The sequence below is a fragment of the Coregonus clupeaformis genome, unplaced genomic scaffold (genome assembly GCF_020615455.1).
Source record: "Coregonus clupeaformis isolate EN_2021a unplaced genomic scaffold, ASM2061545v1 scaf0022, whole genome shotgun sequence".
In the NCBI taxonomy this organism is placed as follows: domain Eukaryota; kingdom Metazoa; phylum Chordata; class Actinopteri; order Salmoniformes; family Salmonidae; genus Coregonus; species Coregonus clupeaformis.
The window spans coordinates 186,760-208,843 of record NW_025533477.1 but is presented as its reverse complement, the minus strand read 5'-3'; the positions used below and the strand labels follow the sequence as shown (position 1 = coordinate 208,843).

General features: G+C 45.0%; 1 protein-coding gene across 1 annotated transcript in view; it reads left to right on the top strand.

The window, feature by feature from the left end:
- LOC121557174 (iron-sulfur clusters transporter ABCB7, mitochondrial-like) overlaps nucleotides 1–22,084 on the top strand; it is a 77,047-nt gene that overhangs the window by 37,255 nt on the left and 17,708 nt on the right. Inside the window, exons 10-11 of the mRNA XM_041871013.1 lie at nucleotides 4,642–4,799; nucleotides 5,102–5,265. Coding sequence (XP_041726947.1) covers nucleotides 4,642–4,799; nucleotides 5,102–5,265 — 322 coding nt within the window. The remainder of the gene's footprint in view (nucleotides 1–4,641; nucleotides 4,800–5,101; nucleotides 5,266–22,084) is intronic.

Genomic DNA, 22,084 nt, shown 5'->3' with positions numbered 1-22,084 from the left:
GCATCATGGCAGGTCAGTCTAACCCTAATCCTACCAAGGGCATCATGGCAGGTCAGTCTAATCCTACCAAGGGCATCATGACAGGTCAGTCTAACCCTAATCCTACCAAGGGCATCATGACAGGTCAGTCTAATCCTACCAAGGGCATCATGGCAGGTCAGTCTAATCCTACCAAGGGCATCATGGCAGGTCAGTCTAACCCTACCAAGGGCATCATGACAGGTCAGTCTAACCCTACCAAGGGCATCATGGCAGGTCAGTCGAACCCTACCAAGGGCATCATGGCAGGTCAGTCTAACCCTACCAAGGGCATCATGGCAGGTCAGTCTAATCCTACCAAGGGCATCATGACAGGTCAGTCTAATCCTACCAAGGGCATCATGACAGGTCAGTCTAACCCTACCAAGGGCATCATGACAGGTCAGTCTAATCCTACCAAGGGCATCATGACAGGTCAGTCTAACCCTACCAAGGGCATCATGGCAGGTCAGTCTAATCCTACCAAGGGCATCATGACAGGTCAGTCTAATCCTACCAAGGGCATCATGACAGGTCAGTCTAACCCTACCAAGGGCATCATGACAGGTCAGTCTAACCCTACCAAGGGCATCATGGCAGGTCAGTCTAATCCTACCAAGGGCATCATGACAGGTCAGTCTAACCCTACCAAGGGCATCATGACAGGTCAGTCTAATCCTAATCCTACCAAGGGCATCATGGCAGGTCAGTCTAATCCTAATCCTACCAAGGGCATCATGGCAGGTCAGTCTAATCCTACCAAGGGCATCATGACAGGTCAGTCTAACCCTAATCCTACCAAGGGCATCATGACAGGTCAGTCTAACCCTACCAAGGGCATCATGGCAGGTCAGTCTAATCCTACCAAGGGCATCATGGCAGGTCAGTCTAACCCTAATCCTACCAAGGGCATCATGACAGGTCAGTCTAACCCTACCAAGGGCATCATGGCAGGTCAGTCTAATCCTACCAAGGGCATCATGGCAGGTCAGTCTAATCCTACCAAGGGCATCATGGCAGGTCAGTCTAACCCTACCAAGGGCATCATGACAGGTCAGTCTAACCCTACCAAGGGCATCATGACAGGTCAGTCTAACCCTACCAAGGGCATCATGACAGGTCAGTCTAATCCTACCAAGGGCATCATGACAGGTCAGTCTAACCCTAATCCTACCAAGGGCATCATGACAGGTCAGTCTAATCCTACCAAGGGCATCATGACAGGTCAGTCTAACCCTACCAAGGGCATCATGACAGGTCAGTCGAACCCTACCAAGGGCATCATGGCAGGTCAGTCTAACCCTACCAAGGGCATCATGGCAGGTCAGTCTAATCCTACCAAGGGCATCATGACAGGTCAGTCTAATCCTACCAAGGGCATCATGACAGGTCAGTCTAATCCTACCAAGGGCATCATGACAGGTCAGTCTAACCCTACCAAGGGCATCATGGCAGGTCAGTCTAATCCTACCAAGGGCATCATGACAGGTCAGTCTAACCCTAATCCTACCAAGGGCATCATGGCAGGTCAGTCTAATCCTACCAAGGGCATCATGACAGGTCAGTCTAACCCTAATCCTACCAAGGGCATCATGGCAGGTCAGTCTAATCCTACCAAGGGCATCATGGCAGGTCAGTCTAATCCTACCAAGGGCATCATGGCAGGTCAGTCTAACCCTACCAAGGGCATCATGACAGGTCAGTCTAACCCTACCAAGGGCATCATGGCAGGTCAGTCGAACCCTACCAAGGGCATCATGGCAGGTCAGTCTAACCCTACCAAGGGCATCATGGCAGGTCAGTCTAATCCTACCAAGGGCATCATGACAGGTCAGTCTAATCCTACCAAGGGCATCATGACAGGTCAGTCTAACCCTACCAAGGGCATCATGACAGGTCAGTCTAACCCTACCAAGGGCATCATGGCAGGTCAGTCTAATCCTACCAAGGGCATCATGACAGGTCAGTCTAATCCTACCAAGGGCATCATGACAGGTCAGTCTAACCCTAATCCTACCAAGGGCATCATGGCAGGTCAGTCTAATCCTACCAAGGGCATCATGACAGGTCAGTCTAATCCTACCAAGGGCATCATGACAGGTCAGTCTAACCCTACCAAGGGCATCATGGCAGGTCAGTCTAATCCTACCAAGGGCATCATGACAGGTCAGTCTAACCCTAATCCTACCAAGGGCATCATGGCAGGTCAGTCTAATCCTACCAAGGGCATCATGACAGGTCAGTCTAACCCTAATCCTACCAAGGGCATCATGGCAGGTCAGTCTAATCCTACCAAGGGCATCATGGCAGGTCAGTCTAATCCTACCAAGGGCATCATGGCAGGTCAGTCTAACCCTACCAAGGGCATCATGACAGGTCAGTCTAACCCTACCAAGGGCATCATGGCAGGTCAGTCGAACCCTACCAAGGGCATCATGGCAGGTCAGTCTAACCCTACCAAGGGCATCATGGCAGGTCAGTCTAATCCTACCAAGGGCATCATGACAGGTCAGTCTAATCCTACCAAGGGCATCATGACAGGTCAGTCTAACCCTACCAAGGGCATCATGACAGGTCAGTCTAACCCTACCAAGGGCATCATGGCAGGTCAGTCTAATCCTACCAAGGGCATCATGACAGGTCAGTCTAATCCTACCAAGGGCATCATGACAGGTCAGTCTAACCCTACCAAGGGCATCATGACAGGTCAGTCTAACCCTACCAAGGGCATCATGGCAGGTCAGTCTAATCCTACCAAGGGCATCATGACAGGTCAGTCTAACCCTACCAAGGGCATCATGACAGGTCAGTCTAATCCTAATCCTACCAAGGGCATCATGGCAGGTCAGTCTAATCCTAATCCTACCAAGGGCATCATGGCAGGTCAGTCTAATCCTACCAAGGGCATCATGACAGGTCAGTCTAACCCTAATCCTACCAAGGGCATCATGACAGGTCAGTCTAACCCTACCAAGGGCATCATGGCAGGTCAGTCTAATCCTACCAAGGGCATCATGGCAGGTCAGTCTAACCCTACCAAGGGCATCATGACAGGTCAGTCTAATCCTACCAAGGGCATCATGACAGGTCAGTCTAACCCTAATCCTACCAAGGGCATCATGACAGGTCAGTCTAATCCTACCAAGGGCATCATGACAGGTCAGTCTAACCCTACCAAGGGCATCATGACAGGTCAGTCTAATCCTACCAAGGGCATCATGGCAGGTCAGTCTAACCCTACCAAGGGCATCATGACAGGTCAGTCTAATCCTACCAAGGGCATCATGACAGGTCAGTCTAATCCTACCAAGGGCATCATGACAGGTCAGTCTAACCCTAATCCTACCAAGGGCATCATGACAGGTCAGTCTAACCCTACCAAGGGCATCATGACAGGTCAGTCTAACCCTACCAAGGGCATCATGACAGGTCAGTCTAACCCTACCAAGGGCATCATGACAGGTCAGTCTAACCCTACCAAGGGCATCATGACAGGTCAGTCTAACCCTACCAAGGGCATCATGGCAGGTCAGTCTAATCCTACCAAGGGCATCATGACAGGTCAGTCTAACCCTACCAAGGGCATCATGACAGGTCAGTCTAACCCTACCAAGGGCATCATGACAGGTCAGTCTAACCCTACCAAGGGCATCATGACAGGTCAGTCTAACCCTACCAAGGGCATCATGACAGGTCAGTCTAATCCTACCAAGGGCATCATGACAGGTCAGTCTAATCCTACCAAGGGCATCATGACAGGTCAGTCTAACCCTACCAAGGGCATCATGACAGGTCAGTCTAATCCTACCAAGGGCATCATGACAGGTCAGTCTAACCCTAATCCTACCAAGGGCATCATGACAGGTCAGTCTAACCCTACCAAGGGCATCATGGCAGGTCAGTCTAACCCTACCAAGGGCATCATGACAGGTCAGTCTAATCCTACCAAGGGCATCATGACAGGTCAGTCTAACCCTACCAAGGGCATCATGGCAGGTCAGTCTAACCCTAATCCTACCAAGGGCATCATGACAGGTCAGTCTAATCCTACCAAGGGCATCATGACAGGTCAGTCTAACCCTACCAAGGGCATCATGGCAGGTCAGTCTAACCCTAATCCTACCAAGGGCATCATGGCAGGTCAGTCTAACCCTACCAAGGGCATCATGACAGGTCAGTCTAATCCTACCAAGGGCATCATGACAGGTCAGTCTAACCCTACCAAGGGCATCATGACAGGTCAGTCTAACCCTACCAAGGGCATCATGACAGGTCAGTCTAATCCTACCAAGGGCATCATGACAGGTCAGTCTAACCCTACCAAGGGCATCATGACAGGTCAGTCTAATCCTACCAAGGGCATCATGGCAGGTCAGTCTAACCCTACCAAGGGCATCATGACAGGTCAGTCTAATCCTACCAAGGGCATCATGACAGGTCAGTCTAACCCTACCAAGGGCATCATGGCATGTGAGGAGAGGGCCCAGAAATAGAAAGATAGAGAACCATTTAATCTGTGCTGTGATTGGTTTGAGTCCAACTCAACTGACGTTACAAAATCAACATTCCATCTCTTGAAGTACCTGTGGAAGTTTGACAGTGTGTTGTTGATGTTGTTGACAGGCTCTATGACCGTAGGAGACCTGGTGATGGTGAACGGTCTGCTGTTCCAGCTCTCTCTGCCTCTTAACTTCCTGGGCACCGTGTACAGAGAGACACGTCAGGCCCTGATCGACATGAATACACTCTTCACACTGCTCAGTGTTGACACCAAGATCAAGGTAACACACACTAATTGCACCCTATTCCCTATGTAGTGCACTTCTTTTGGCTCAGAGCCCACCTTGTGCTGGTCTAGAGCTAAGATATCTATATAGAACACCAATTACTGACTAGCTGCACTCAGTATTCCTAAGGGTTAGGTTCTATACTTCTAGTCCAGTTCCTCTCCTGTCTCTCCTCTGTCTATATGAGAAGGAGCTGGCCCCTGCCCTCCTTGTGACCCCCTCCAGGAGGGTTAGAGGTTAGGGGTCAGGGGTTAGTATATAGTAACTAGTCTATCCTAACTGTCTCTCTACTCTAGGAGAGAGATCTGGCCCCTCCTCTCTCTGTGACCCCTCAAGAAGCCACCATCAGGTTTGAGGATGTCTACTTTGAGTACCTGGAAGGACAGAAGGTTCTAGAGGGGGTCTCCTTCCAGGTGCCGGCTGGGAAGAAGGTGGCCATCGTAGGAGGGAGCGGATCAGGGTAGGTACTCGTTTAGAGAGGCCTTGACCTGTCTGAAATGGTCATATTAAGTGCACTGGTCAACAGTAGGGTTGGAAAATTCTGGTAGCTTTCTCAAAGTTCCCGGAATTGGGAGGGAATAAGCAGGAAATCCAGAATCGTCCAAGCAGGATTTCTGGAGAACCATGGAATTTTGGGAATGTTACCAGGGTTTTGCAACCCTAGTCAACATTATTCATCTGTAACATCCGGATCTTGACTGTGTCTGATTGACCACGTCTACATGCTCACAGTATTCCAGATAGTAGCTCATATCCTGCTTAAGGTCTAATTCGGGATCAGCTGTTTACATGCACCTTTGGTGTCCCGTTCACGAGTATCCGTGTACCCCTGAATAAACAGAATATTCCTAATTTGAAGTTCATATGGGTTCAATGGAATAGTAACTGAAATATGGACACTGACTGTAGACCTATAACCTCTCACATGTAGCCTAATATAATATTAACTCCTGCTGAATTATACATTTCTTGCAGTAAAATTATACAACAAATGTAAATGTTATCTCTGCAACAGGAGTGGAGAAATAGGATTTCTTCCTTTCAGCTTCTCTGGAGAAAATGCGAAGGCACGTGTTATGCAAGTAGACAGTATTTCAACCACAGAAAATATGCACTCAAGACGAACTGAAGTCTTATCAGAAATATTTAATAGTTTTCTCAGCTTTTCAATTTCCTTAAAACCGGTCAAACTGATGACATTGGACATTTTTCAAAGGACCAATATTTCCACTGTTTTGGATTTGTTGCGTTTTCTCCCGGTCCCTAAACGAAACAGACAACTTTACCGGTGTTAACTAGATTAATGCATTCATTTGATCAATGTAAGACATTGTTCTGGTGAGCACTACTTTATTTGGTCTCATGGGGTAAGACAACAAATCAAATCAAATCAAATTTTATTGGTCACATGCGCCGAATACAACAGGTGCAGACATTACAGTGAAATGCTTACTTACAGCCCTTAACCAACAGTGCATTTATTTTAAACAAAAAAGTAAGAATAAAACAACAACAACAAAAAGTGTTGAGAAAAAAAGAGCAGAAGTAAAATAAAGTGACAGTAGGGAGGCTATATATACAGGGGGGTACCGTTGCATAGTCAATGTGCGGGGGCACCGGCTAGTTGAGGTAGTTGAGGTAATATGTACATGTGGGTAGAGTTAAAGTGACTATGCATAAATACTTAACAGAGTAGCAGCAGCGTAAAAAGGATGGGGTGGGGGGGCAGTGCAAATAGTCCGGGTAGCCATGATTAGCTGTTCACGTTATGACAGAGGAGAAGCTGCATGTATCTAACTATAGTTGACAAACAAATGGCCCACCAAAGGTCAGAAATTACAATATGGCCTACCAAAGGTCAGAAATTACAATATGGCCTACCAAAGGTCAGAAATTACAATATGGCCTACCAAATGTCAGAAATGATAATATGGTTTACCAAAGGTCAGAAATGATCATATGGTTTACCAAAGGTCAGAAATGATCATATGGTTTACCAAAGGTCAGAAATGATCATATGGTTTACCAAAGGTCAGAAATGATCATATGGTTTACCAAAGGTCAGAAATGATCATATGGTTTACCAAATGTCAGAAATGATCATATGGTTTACCAAAGGTCAGAAATGATAATATGGTTTACCAAATGTCAGAAATGATAATATGGTTTACCAAAGGTCAGAAATGATAATATGGTTTACCAAATGTCAGAAATGATATGGTTTACCAAAGGTCAGAAATGATAATATGGTTTACCAAAGGTCAGAAATTATAATATGTCTTACCCAAATGTCAGAAAATGGCCTTCCAAATGTCAGAAATTATAATGTGGTTTACCAAATGTCAGAAATGATAATATGGCTTACCAATTGTCCATATGTCAGTAATTCTAAGCAGAAACATTTCTAAAGTAGCCAGTATGCTATACGGGCCAGTACACAGTTTCAGCAATATAAATTATGGAATTATTAATGTGGATGGAACTGCGCAGATAGCCTAGTTATTACGGTGGATGGAACTGCACAGGTAGCCTAGTTATTAATGTGGATGGAACTGCACAGGTAGCCTAGTTATTAATGTGGATGGAACTGCACAGGTAGCCTAGTTATTAATGTGGATGGAACTGCACAGGTAGCCTAGTTATTAATGTGGATGGAACTGCACAGGTAGCCTAGTTATTACGGTGGATGGAACTGCACAGGTAGCCTAGTTATTAATGTGGATGGAACTGCACAGGTAGCCTAGTTATTAATGTGGATGGAACTGCACAGGTAGCCTAGTTATTATGGTGGATGGAACTGCACAGGTAGCCTAGTTATTAATGTGGATGGAACTGCACAGGTAGCCTAGTTATTACGGTGGATGGAACTGCACAGGTAGCCTAGTTATTAATGTGGATGGAACTGCACAGGTAGCCTAGTTATTAATGTGGATGGAACTGCACAGGTAGCCTAGTTATTAATGTGGATGGAACTGCACAGGTAGCCTAGTTATTAATGTGGATGGAACTGCACAGGTAGCCTAGTTATTAATGTGGATGGAACTGCACAGGTAGCCTAGTTATTAATGTGGATGGAACTGCACAGGTAGCCTAGTTATTAATGTGGATGGAACTGCACAGGTAGCCTAGTTATTAATGTGGATGGAACTGCACAGGTAGCCTAGTTATTAATGTGGATGGAACTGCACAGGTAGCCTAGTTATTACGGTGGATGGAACTGCACAGGTAGCCTAGTTATTAATGTGGATGGAACTGCACAGGTAGCCTAGTTATTAATGTGGATGGAACTGCACAGGTAGCCTAGTTATTAATGTGGATGGAACTGCACAGGTAGCCTAGTTATTATGGTGGATGGAACTGCACAGGTAGCCTAGTTATTATGGTGGATGGAACTCTACAGGTAGCCTAGTTATTATTGTGGATGGAACTGCACAGGTAGCCTAGTTATTAATGTGGATGGAACTGCACAGGTAGCCTAGTTATTACAGTGGATGGAACTGCACAGGTAGCCTAGTTATTAATGTGGATGGAACTGCACAGGTAGCCTAGTTATTAATGTGGATGGAACTGCACAGGTAGCCTAGTTATTAATGTGGATGGAACTGCACAGGTAGCCTAGTTATTAATGTGGATGGAACTGCACAGGTAGCCTAGTTATTACGGTGGATGGAACTGCACAGGTAGCCTAGTTATTAATGTGGATGGAACTGCACAGGTAGCCTAGTTATTAATGTGGATGGAACTGCACAGGTAGCCTAGTTATTAATGTGGATGGAACTGCACAGGTAGCCTAGTTATTATGGTGGATGGAACTGCACAGGTAGCCTAGTTATTAATGTGGATGGAACTGCACAGGTAGCCTAGTTATTAATGTGGATGGAACTGCACAGGTAGCCTAGTTATTAATGTGGATGGAACTGCACAGGTAGCCTAGTTATTAATGTGGATGGAACTGCACAGGTAGCCTAGTTATTAATGTGGATGGAACTGCACAGGTAGCCTAGTTATTATGGTGGATGGAACTGCACAGGTAGCCTAGTTATTAATGTGGATGGAACTGCACAGGTAGCCTAGTTATTATGGTGGATGGAACTGCACAGGTAGCCTAGTTATTATGGTGGATGGAACTGCACAGGTAGCCTAGTTATTATGGTGGATGGAACTGCACAGGTAGCCTAGTTATTAATGTGGATGGAACTGCACAGGTAGCCTAGTTATTACGGTGGATGGAACTGCACAGGTAGCCTAGTTATTAATGTGGATGGAACTGCACAGGTAGCCTAGTTGTTAATGTGGATGGAACTGCACAGGTAGCCTAGTTATTAATGTGGATGGAACTGCACAGGTAGCCTAGTTATTACGGTGGATGGAACTGCACAGGTAGCCTAGTTATTAATGTGGATGGAACTGCACAGGTAGCCTAGTTATTAATGTGGATGGAACTGCACAGGTAGCCTAGTTATTAATGTGGATGGAACTGCACAGGTAGCCTAGTTATTACGGTGGATGGAACTGCACAGGTAGCCTAGTTATTAATGTGGATGGAACTGCACAGGTAGCCTAGTTATTAATGTGGATGGAACTGCACAGGTAGCCTAGTTATTAATGTGGATGGAACTGCACAGGTAGCCTAGTTATTATGGTGGATGGAACTGCACAGGTAGCCTAGTTATTATGGTGGATGGAACTGCACAGGTAGCCTAGTTATTATGGTGGATGGAACTGCACAGGTAGCCTAGTTATTATGGTGGATGGAACTGCACAGGTAGCCTAGTTATTAATGTGGATGGAACTGCACAGGTAGCCTAGTTATTACGGTGGATGGAACTGCACAGGTAGCCTAGTTATTAATGTGGATGGAACTGCACAGGTAGCCTAGTTATTAATGTGGATGGAACTGCACAGGTAGCCTAGTTATTAATGTGGATGGAACTGCACAGGTAGCCTAGTTATTACGGTGGATGGAACTGCACAGGTAGCCTAGTTATTAATGTGGATGGAACTGCACAGGTAGCCTAGTTATTAATGTGGATGGAACTGCACAGGTAGCCTAGTTATTAATGTGGATGGAACTGCACAGGTAGCCTAGTTATTAATGTGGATGGAACTGCACAGGTAGCCTAGTTATTAATGTGGATGGAACTGCACAGGTAGCCTAGTTATTAATGTGGATGGAACTGCACAGGTAGCCTAGTTATTACGGTGGATGGAACTGCACAGGTAGCCTAGTTATTAATGTGGATGGAACTGCACAGGTAGCCTAGTTATTAATGTGGATGGAACTGCACAGGTAGCCTAGTTATTAATGTGGATGGAACTGCACAGGTAGCCTAGTTATTATGGTGGATGGAACTGCACAGGTAGCCTAGTTATTATGGTGGATGGAACTGCACAGGTAGCCTAGTTATTAATGTGGATGGAACTGCACAGGTAGCCTAGTTATTATGGTGGATGGAACTGCACAGGTAGCCTAGTTATTAATGTGGATGGAACTGCACAGGTAGCCTAGTTATTAATGTGGATGGAACTGCACAGGTAGCCTAGTTATTAATGTGGATGGAACTGCACAGGTAGCCTAGTTATTACGGTGGATGGAACTGCACAGGTAGCCTAGTTATTAATGTGGATGGAACTGCACAGGTAGCCTAGTTATTAATGTGGATGGAACTGCACAGGTAGCCTAGTTATTAATGTGGATGGAACTGCACAGGTAGCCTAGTTATTAATGTGGATGGAACTGCACAGGTAGCCTAGTTATTATGGTGGATGGAACTGCACAGGTAGCCTAGTTATTAATGTGGATGGAACTGCACAGGTAGCCTAGTTATTAATGTGGATGGAACTGCACAGGTAGCCTAGTTATTAATGTGGATGGAACTGCACAGGTAGCCTAGTTATTAATGTGGATGGAACTGCACAGGTAGCCTAGTTATTAAGGTGGATGGAACTGCACAGGTAGCCTAGTTATTAATGTGGATGGAACTGCACAGGTAGCCTAGTTATTATGGTGGATGGAACTGCACAGGTAGCCTAGTTATTATGGTGGATGGAACTGCACAGGTAGCCTAGTTATTATGGTGGATGGAACTGCACAGGTAGCCTAGTTATTAATGTGGATGGAACTGCACAGGTAGCCTAGTTATTAATGTGGATGGAACTGCACAGGTAGCCTAGTTATTAATGTGGATGGAACTGCACAGGTAGCCTAGTTATTAATGTGGATGGAACTGCACAGGTACCCTAGTTATTAATGTGGATGGAACTGCACAGGTAGCCTAGTTATTAAGGTGGATGGAACTGCACAGGTAGCCTAGTTATTAATGTGGATGGAACTGCACAGGTAGCCTAGTTATTAATGTGGATGGAACTGCACAGGTAGCCTAGTTATTAATGTGGATGGAACTGCACAGGTAGCCTAGTTATTACTGTGGATGGAACTGCACAGGTAGCCTAGTTATTAATGTGGATGGAACTGCACAGGTAGCCTAGTTATTAATGTGGATGGAACTGCACAGGTAGCCTAGTTATTATGGTGGATGGAACTGCACAGGTAGCCTAGTTATTAATGTGGATGGAACTGCACAGGTAGCCTAGTTATTAATGTGGATGGAACTGCACAGGTAGCCTAGTTATTAATGTGGATGGAACTGCACAGGTAGCCTAGTTATTATGGTGGATGGAACTGCACAGGTAGCCTAGTTATTATGGTGGATGGAACTGCACAGGTAGCCTAGTTATTAATGTGGATGGAACTGCACAGGTAGCCTAGTTATTAATGTGGATGGAACTGCACAGGTAGCCTAGTTATTAAGGTGGATGGAACTGCACAGGTAGCCTAGTTATTAATGTGGATGGAACTGCACAGGTAGCCTAGTTATTATGGTGGATGGAACTGCACAGGTAGCCTAGTTATTAATGTGGATGGAACTGCACAGGTAGCCTAGTTATTAATGTGGATGGAACTGCACAGGTAGCCTAGTTATTAATGTGGATGGAACTGCACAGGTAGCCTAGTTATTAATGTGGATGGAACTGCACAGGTAGCCTAGTTATTAATGTGGATGGAACTGCACAGGTAGCCTAGTTATTAAGGTGGATGGAACTGCACAGGTAGCCTAGTTATTAATGTGGATGGAACTGCACAGGTAGCCTAGTTATTAATGTGGATGGAACTGCACAGGTAGCCTAGTTATTAATGTGGATGGAACTGCACAGGTAGCCTAGTTATTAATGTGGATGGAACTGCACAGGTAGCCTAGTTATTAATGTGGATGGAACTGCACAGGTAGCCTAGTTATTAATGTGGATGGAACTGCACAGGTAGCCTAGTTATTAATGTGGATGGAACTGCACAGGTAGCCTAGTTATTAATGTGGATGGAACTGCACAGGTAGCCTAGTTATTAATGTGGATGGAACTGCACAGGTAGCCTAGTTATTAATGTGGATGGAACTGCACAGGTAGCCTAGTTATTAATGTGGATGGAACTGCACAGGTAGCCTAGTTATTAATGTGGATGGAACTGCACAGGTAGCCTAGTTATTAATGTGGATGGAACTGCACAGGTAGCCTAGTTATTAATGGTGGATGGAACTGCACAGGTAGCCTAGTTATTAATGTGGATGGAACTGCACAGGTAGCCTAGTTATTATGGTGGATGGAACTGCACAGGTAGCCTAGTTATTAATGTGGATGGAACTGCACAGGTAGCCTAGTTATTACGGTGGATGGAACTGCACAGGTAGCCTAGTTATTAATGTGGATGGAACTGCACAGGTAGCCTAGTTATTATGGTGGATGGAACTGCACAGGTAGCCTAGTTATTAATGTGGATGGAACTGCACAGGTAGCCTAGTTATTAAGGTGGATGGAACTGCACAGGTAGCCTAGTTATTAATGTGGATGGAACTGCACAGGTAGCCTAGTTATTAATGTGGATGGAACTGCACAGGTAGCCTAGTTATTAATGTGGATGGAACTGCACAGGTAGCCTAGTTATTAATGTGGATGGAACTGCACAGGTAGCCTAGTTATTAATGTGGATGGAACTGCACAGGTAGCCTAGTTATTAATGTGGATGGAACTGCACAGGTAGCCTAGTTATTAATGTGGATGGAACTGCACAGGTAGCCTAGTTATTAATGTGGATGGAACTGCACAGGTAGCCTAGTTATTATGGTGGATGGAACTGCACAGGTAGCCTAGTTATTAATGTGGATGGAACTGCACAGGTAGCCTAGTTATTATGGTGGATGGAACTGCACAGGTAGCCTAGTTATTATGGTGGATGGAACTGCACAGGTAGCCTAGTTATTATGGTGGATGGAACTGCACAGGTAGCCTAGTTATTAATGTGGATGGAACTGCACAGGTAGCCTAGTTATTAATGTGGATGGAACTGCACAGGTAGCCTAGTTATTAATGTGGATGGAACTGCACAGGTAGCCTAGTTATTATGGTGGATGGAACTGCACAGGTAGCCTAGTTATTATGGTGGATGGAACTGCACAGGTAGCCTAGTTATTAATGTGGATGGAACTGCACAGGTAGCCTAGTTATTAATGTGGATGGAACTGCACAGGTAGCCTAGTTATTAATGTGGATGGAACTGCACAGGTAGCCTAGTTATTAATGTGGATGGAACTGCACAGGTAGCCTAGTTATTAATGGTGGATGGAACTGCACAGGTAGCCTAGTTATTAATGTGGATGGAACTGCACAGGTAGCCTAGTTATTATGGTGGATGGAACTGCACAGGTAGCCTAGTTATTAAGGTGGATGGAACTGCACAGGTAGCCTAGTTATTATGGTGGATGGAACTGCACAGGTAGCCTAGTTATTAATGTGGATGGAACTGCACAGGTAGCCTAGTTATTAATGTGGATGGAACTGCACAGGTAGCCTAGTTATTACGGTGGATGGAACTGCACAGGTAGCCTAGTTATTAATGTGGATGGAACTGCACAGGTAGCCTAGTTATTAATGTGGATGGAACTGCACAGGTAGCCTAGTTATTATGGTGGATGGAACTGCACAGGTAGCCTAGTTATTATGGTGGATGGAACTGCACAGGTAGCCTAGTTATTAAGGTGGATGGAACTGCACAGGTAGCCTAGTTATTACTGTGGATGGAACTGCACAGGTAGCCTAGTTATTAATGTGGATGGAACTGCACAGGTAGCCTAGTTATTAATGTGGATGGAACTGCACAGGTAGCCTAGTTATTAATGTGGATGGAACTGCACAGGTAGCCTAGTTATTAATGTGGATGGAACTGCACAGGTAGCCTAGTTATTAATGTGGATGGAACTGCACAGGTAGCCTAGTTATTAATGTGGATGGAACTGCACAGGTAGCCTAGTTATTAATGTGGATGGAACTGCACAGGTAGCCTAGTTATTACGGTGGATGGAACTGCACAGGTAGCCTAGTTATTAATGTGGATGGAACTGCACAGGTAGCCTAGTTATTAATGTGGATGGAACTGCACAGGTAGCCTAGTTATTAATGTGGATGGAACTGCACAGGTAGCCTAGTTATTATGGTGGATGGAACTGCACAGGTAGCCTAGTTATTATGGTGGATGGAACTGCACAGGTAGCCTAGTTATTATGGTGGATGGAACTGCACAGGTAGCCTAGTTATTAATGTGGATGGAACTGCACAGGTAGCCTAGTTATTACGGTGGATGGAACTGCACAGGTAGCCTAGTTATTAATGTGGATGGAACTGCACAGGTAGCCTAGTTATTAATGTGGATGGAACTGCACAGGTAGCCTAGTTATTAATGTGGATGGAACTGCACAGGTAGCCTAGTTATTAATGTGGATGGAACTGCACAGGTAGCCTAGTTATTAATGTGGATGGAACTGCACAGGTAGCCTAGTTATTACGGTGGATGGAACTGCACAGGTAGCCTAGTTATTAATGTGGATGGAACTGCACAGGTAGCCTAGTTATTAATGTGGATGGAACTGCACAGGTAGCCTAGTTATTAATGTGGATGGAACTGCACAGGTAGCCTAGTTATTATGGTGGATGGAACTGCACAGGTAGCCTAGTTATTAATGTGGATGGAACTGCACAGGTAGCCTAGTTATTAATGTGGATGGAACTGCACAGGTAGCCTAGTTATTAATGTGGATGGAACTGCACAGGTAGCCTAGTTATTAATGTGGATGGAACTGCACAGGTAGCCTAGTTATTAATGTGGATGGAACTGCACAGGTAGCCTAGTTATTAATGTGGATGGAACTGCACAGGTAGCCTAGTTATTATGGTGGATGGAACTGCACAGGTAGCCTAGTTATTAATGTGGATGGAACTGCACAGGTAGCCTAGTTATTATGGTGGATGGAACTGCACAGGTAGCCTAGTTATTAATGGTGGATGGAACTGCACAGGTAGCCTAGTTATTATTGTGGATGGAACTGCACAGGTAGCCTAGTTATTAATGTGGATGGAACTGCACAGGTAGCCTAGTTATTAAGGTGGATGGAACTGCACAGGTAGCCTAGTTATTAATGTGGATGGAACTGCACAGGTAGCCTAGTTATTAATGTGGATGGAACTGCACAGGTAGCCTAGTTATTAATGTGGATGGAACTGCACAGGTAGCCTAGTTATTACGGTGGATGGAACTGCACAGGTAGCCTAGTTATTAATGTGGATGGAACTGCACAGGTAGCCTAGTTATTAATGTGGATGGAACTGCACAGGTAGCCTAGTTATTAATGTGGATGGAACTGCACAGGTAGCCTAGTTATTACGGTGGATGGAACTGCACAGGTAGCCTAGTTATTAATGTGGATGGAACTGCACAGGTAGCCTAGTTATTAATGTGGATGGAACTGCACAGGTAGCCTAGTTATTAATGTGGATGGAACTGCACAGGTAGCCTAGTTATTATGGTGGATGGAACTGCACAGGTAGCCTAGTTATTATGGTGGATGGAACTGCACAGGTAGCCTAGTTATTATGGTGGATGGAACTGCACAGGTAGCCTAGTTATTACGGTGGATGGAACTGCACAGGTAGCCTAGTTATTAATGTGGATGGAACTGCACAGGTAGCCTAGTTATTACGGTGGATGGAACTGCACAGGTAGCCTAGTTATTAATGTGGATGGAACTGCACAGGTAGCCTAGTTATTAATGTGGATGGAACTGCACAGGTAGCCTAGTTATTAATGTGGATGGAACTGCACAGGTAGCCTAGTTATTACGGTGGATGGAACTGCACAGGTAGCCTAGTTATTAATGTGGATGGAACTGCACAGGTAGCCTAGTTATTAATGTGGATGGAACTGCACAGGTAGCCTAGTTATTAATGTGGATGGAACTGCACAGGTAGCCTAGTTATTAATGTGGATGGAACTGCACAGGTAGCCTAGTTATTAATGTGGATGGAACTGCACAGGTAGCCTAGTTATTACGGTGGATGGAACTGCACAGGTAGCCTAGTTATTAATGTGGATGGAACTGCACAGGTAGCCTAGTTATTAATGTGGATGGAACTGCACAGGTAGCCTAGTTATTAATGTGGATGGAACTGCACAGGTAGCCTAGTTATTAATGTGGATGGAACTGCACAGGTAGCCTAGTTATTAATGTGGATGGAACTGCACAGGTAGCCTAGTTATTAATGTGGATGGAACTGCACAGGTAGCCTAGTTATTAATGTGGATGGAACTGCACAGGTAGCCTAGTTATTAATGTGGATGGAACTGCACAGGTAGCCTAGTTATTATGGTGGATGGAACTGCACAGGTAGCCTAGTTATTAATGTGGATGGAACTGCACAGGTAGCCTAGTTATTATGGTGGATGGAACTGCACAGGTAGCCTAGTTATTATTGTGGATGGAACTGCACAGGTAGCCTAGTTATTATGGTGGATGGAACTGCACAGGTAGCCTAGTTATTAATGTGGATGGAACTGCACAGGTAGCCTAGTTATTAATGTGGATGGAACTGCACAGGTAGCCTAGTTATTAATGTGGATGGAACTGCACAGGTAGCCTAGTTATTATGGTGGATGGAACTGCACAGGTAGCCTAGTTATTAATGGTGGATGGAACTGCACAGGTAGCCTAGTTATTAATGTGGATGGAACTGCACAGGTAGCCTAGTTATTAATGTGGATGGAACTGCACAGGTAGCCTAGTTATTAATGTGGATGGAACTGCACAGGTAGCCTAGTTATTAATGTGGATGGAACTGCACAGGTAGCCTAGTTATTATGGTGGATGGAACTGCACAGGTAGCCTAGTTATTAATGTGGATGGAACTGCACAGGTAGCCTAGTTATTAATGTGGATGGAACTGCACAGGTAGCCTAGTTATTAAGGTGGATGGAACTGCACAGGTAGCCTAGTTATTACTGGTGGATGGAACTGCACAGGTAGCCTAGTTATTAATGTGGATGGAACTGCACAGGTAGCCTAGTTATTAATGTGGATGGAACTGCACAGGTAGCCTAGTTATTAATGTGGATGGAACTGCACAGGTAGCCTAGTTATTATGGTGGATGGAACTGCACAGGTAGCCTAGTTATTATGGTGGATGGAACTGCACAGGTAGCCTAGTTATTTATGGTGGATGGAACTGCACAGGTAGCCTAGTTATTAATGTGGATGGAACTGCACAGGTAGCCTAGTTATTACGGTGGATGGAACTGCACAGGTAGCCTAGTTATTAATGTGGATGGAACTGCACAGGTAGCCTAGTTATTAATGTGGATGGAACTGCACAGGTAGCCTAGTTATTAATGTGGATGGAACTGCACAGGTAGCCTAGTTATTAATGTGGATGGAACTGCACAGGTAGCCTAGTTATTAATGTGGATGGAACTGCACAGGTAGCCTAGTTATTAATGTGGATGGAACTGCACAGGTAGCCTAGTTATTAATGTGGATGGAACTGCACAGGTAGCCTAGTTATTAATGTGGATGGAACTGCACAGGTAGCCTAGTTATTAATGTGGATGGAACTGCACAGGTAGCCTAGTTATTAATGTGGATGGAACTGCACAGGTAGCCTAGTTATTAATGTGGATGGAACTGCACAGGTAGCCTAGTTATTATGGTGGATGGAACTGCACAGGTAGCCTAGTTATTATGGTGGATGGAACTGCACAGGTAGCCTAGTTATTATGGTGGATGGAACTGCACAGGTAGCCTAGTTATTAATGTGGATGGAACTGCACAGGTAGCCTAGTTATTACTGTGGATGGAACTGCACAGGTAGCCTAGTTATTAATGTGGATGGAACTGCACAGGTAGCCTAGTTATTAATGTGGATGGAACTGCACAGGTAGCCTAGTTATTAATGTGGATGGAACTGCACAGGTAGCCTAGTTATTAATGTGGATGGAACTGCACAGGTAGCCTAGTTATTAATGTGGATGGAACTGCACAGGTAGCCTAGTTATTACGGTGGATGGAACTGCACAGGTAGCCTAGTTATTAATGTGGATGGAACTGCACAGGTAGCCTAGTTATTAATGTGGATGGAACTGCACAGGTAGCCTAGTTATTAATGTGGATGGAACTGCACAGGTAGCCTAGTTATTATGGTGGATGGAACTGCACAGGTAGCCTAGTTATTAATGTGGATGGAACTGCACAGGTAGCCTAGTTATTAATGTGGATGGAACTGCACAGGTAGCCTAGTTATTAATGTGGATGGAACTGCACAGGTAGCCTAGTTATTAATGTGGATGGAACTGCACAGGTAGCCTAGTTATTAATGTGGATGGAACTGCACAGGTAGCCTAGTTATTAATGTGGATGGAACTGCACAGGTAGCCTAGTTATTATTGTGGATGGAACTGCACAGGTAGCCTAGTTATTAATGTGGATGGAACTGCACAGGTAGCCTAGTTATTATGGTGGATGGAACTGCACAGGTAGCCTAGTTATTATGGTGGATGGAACTGCACAGGTAGCCTAGTTATTATGGTGGATGGAACTGCACAGGTAGCCTAGTTATTAATGTGGATGGAACTGCACAGGTAGCCTAGTTATTACGGTGGATGGAACTGCACAGGTAGCCTAGTTATTAATGTGGATGGAACTGCACAGGTAGCCTAGTTGTTAATGTGGATGGAACTGCACAGGTAGCCTAGTTATTAATGTGGATGGAACTGCACAGGTAGCCTAGTTATTACGGTGGATGGAACTGCACAGGTAGCCTAGTTATTAATGTGGATGGAACTGCACAGGTAGCCTAGTTATTAATGTGGATGGAACTGCACAGGTAGCCTAGTTATTAATATGGATGGAACTGCACAGGTAGCCTAGTTATTACGGTGGATGGAACTGCACAGGTAGCCTAGTTATTAATGTGGATGGAACTGCACAGGTAGCCTAGTTATTAATGTGGATGGAACTGCACAGGTAGCCTAGTTATTAATGTGGATGGAACTGCACAGGTAGCCTAGTTATTATGGTGGATGGAACTGCACAGGTAGCCTAGTTATTATGGTGGATGGAACTGCACAGGTAGCCTAGTTATTATGGTGGATGGAACTGCACAGGTAGCCTAGTTATTATGGTGGATGGAACTGCACAGGTAGCCTAGTTATTAATGTGGATGGAACTGCACAGGTAGCCTAGTTATTACGGTGGATGGAACTGCACAGGTAGCCTAGTTATTAATGTGGATGGAACTGCACAGGTAGCCTAGTTATTAATGTGGATGGAACTGCACAGGTAGCCTAGTTATTAATGTGGATGGAACTGCACAGGTAGCCTAGTTATTACGGTGGATGGAACTGCACAGGTAGCCTAGTTATTAATGTGGATGGAACTGCACAGGTAGCCTAGTTATTAATGTGGATGGAACTGCACAGGTAGCCTAGTTATTAATGTGGATGGAACTGCACAGGTAGCCTAGTTATTAATGTGGATGGAACTGCACAGGTAGCCTAGTTATTAATGTGGATGGAACTGCACAGGTAGCCTAGTTATTACGGTGGATGGAACTGCACAGGTAGCCTAGTTATTAATGTGGATGGAACTGCACAGGTAGCCTAGTTATTAATGTGGATTGAACTGCACAGGTAGCCTAGTTATTAATGTGGATGGAACTGCACAGGTAGCCTAGTTATTATGGTGGATGGAACTGCACAGGTAACCTAGTTATTATGGTGGATGGAACTCTACAGGTAGCCTAGTTATTATGGTGGATGGAACTGCACAGGTAGCCTAGTTATTAATGTGGATGGAACTGCACAGGTAGCCTGAGTTATTACGGTGGATGGAACTGCACAGGTAGCCTAGTTATTAATGTGGATGGAACTGCACAGGTAGCCTAGTTATTAATGTGGATGGAACTGCACAGGTAGCCTAGTTATTAATGTGGATGGAACTGCACAGGTAGCCTAGTTATTACGGTGGATGGAACTGCACAGGTAGCCTAGTTATTAATGTGGATGGAACTGCACAGGTAGCCTAGTTATTAATGTGGATGGAACTGCACAGGTAGCCTAGTTATTAATGGTGGATGGAACTGCACAGGTAGCCTAGTTATTATGGTGGATGGAACTGCACAGGTAGCCTAGTTATTAAGGTGGATGGAACTGCACAGGTAGCCTAGTTATTAATGTGGATGGAACTGCACAGGTAGCCTAGTTATTACGGTGGATGGAACTGCACAGGTAGCCTAGTTATTAATGTGGATGGAACTGCACAGGTAGCCTAGTTATTAATGTGGATGGAACTGCACAGGTAGCCTAGTTATTAATGTGGATGGAACTGCACAGGTAGCCTAGTTATTAATGTGGATGGAACTGCACAGGTAGCCTAGTTATTAATGTGGATGGAACTGCACAGGTAGCCTAGTTATTAATGTGGATGGAACTGCACAGGTAGCCTAGTTATTAATGTGGATGGAACTGCACAGGTAGCCTAGTTATTAAGGTGGATGGAACTGCACAGGTAGCCTAGTTATTAATGTGGATGGAACTGCACAGGTAGCCTAGTTATTAATGTGGATGGAACTGCACAGGTAGCCTAGTTATTAATGTGGATGGAACTGCACAGGTAGCCTAGTTATTATGGTGGATGGAACTGCACAGGTAGCCTAGTTATTATGGTGGATGGAACTGCACAGGTAGCCTAGTTATTATGGTGGATGGAACTGCACAGGTAGCCTAGTTATTAATGTGGATGGAACTGCACAGGTAGCCTAGTTATTACGGTGGATGGAACTGCACAGGTAGCCTAGTTATTAATGTGGATGGAACTGCACAGGTAGCCTAGTTATTAATGTGGATGGAACTGCACAGGTAGCCTAGTTATTACGGTGGATGGAACTGCACAGGTAGCCTAGTTATTAATGTGGATGGAACTGCACAGGTAGCCTAGTTATTAATGTGGATGGAACTGCACAGGTAGCCTAGTTATTAATGTGGATGGAACTGCACAGGTAGCCTAGTTATTAATGTGGATGGAACTGCACAGGTAGCCTAGTTATTATGGTGGATGGAACTGCACAGGTAGCCTAGTTATTAATGTGGATGGAACTGCACAGGTAGCCTAGTTATTAATGTGGATGGAACTGCACAGGTAGCCTAGTTATTAATGTGGATGGAACTGCACAGGTAGCCTAGTTATTAATGTGGATGGAACTGCACAGGTAGCCTAGTTATTAATGTGGATGGAACTGCACAGGTAGCCTAGTTATTATGGTGGATGGAACTGCACAGGTAGCCTAGTTATTAATGTGGATGGAACTGCACAGGTAGCCTAGTTATTATGGTGGATGGAACTGCACAGGTAGCCTAGTTATTATGGTGGATGGAACTGCACAGGTAGCCTAGTTATTATGGTGGATGGAACTGCACAGGTAGCCTAGTTATTATGGTGGATGGAACTGCACAGGTAGCCTAGTTATTAATGTGGATGGAACTGCACAGGTAGCCTAGTTATTACGGTGGATGGAACTGCACAGGTAGCCTAGTTATTAATGTGGATGGAACTGCACAGGTAGCCTAGTTGTTAATGTGGATGGAACTGCACAGGTAGCCTAGTTATTAATGTGGATGGAACTGCACAGGTAGCCTAGTTATTACGGTGGATGGAACTGCACAGGTAGCCTAGTTATTAATGTGGATGGAACTGCACAGGTAGCCTAGTTATTAATGTGGATGGAACTGCACAGGTAGCCTAGTTATTAATGTGGATGGAACTGCACAGGTAGCCTAGTTATTACGGTGGATGGAACTGCACAGGTAGCCTAGTTATTAATGTGGATGGAACTGCACAGGTAGCCTAGTT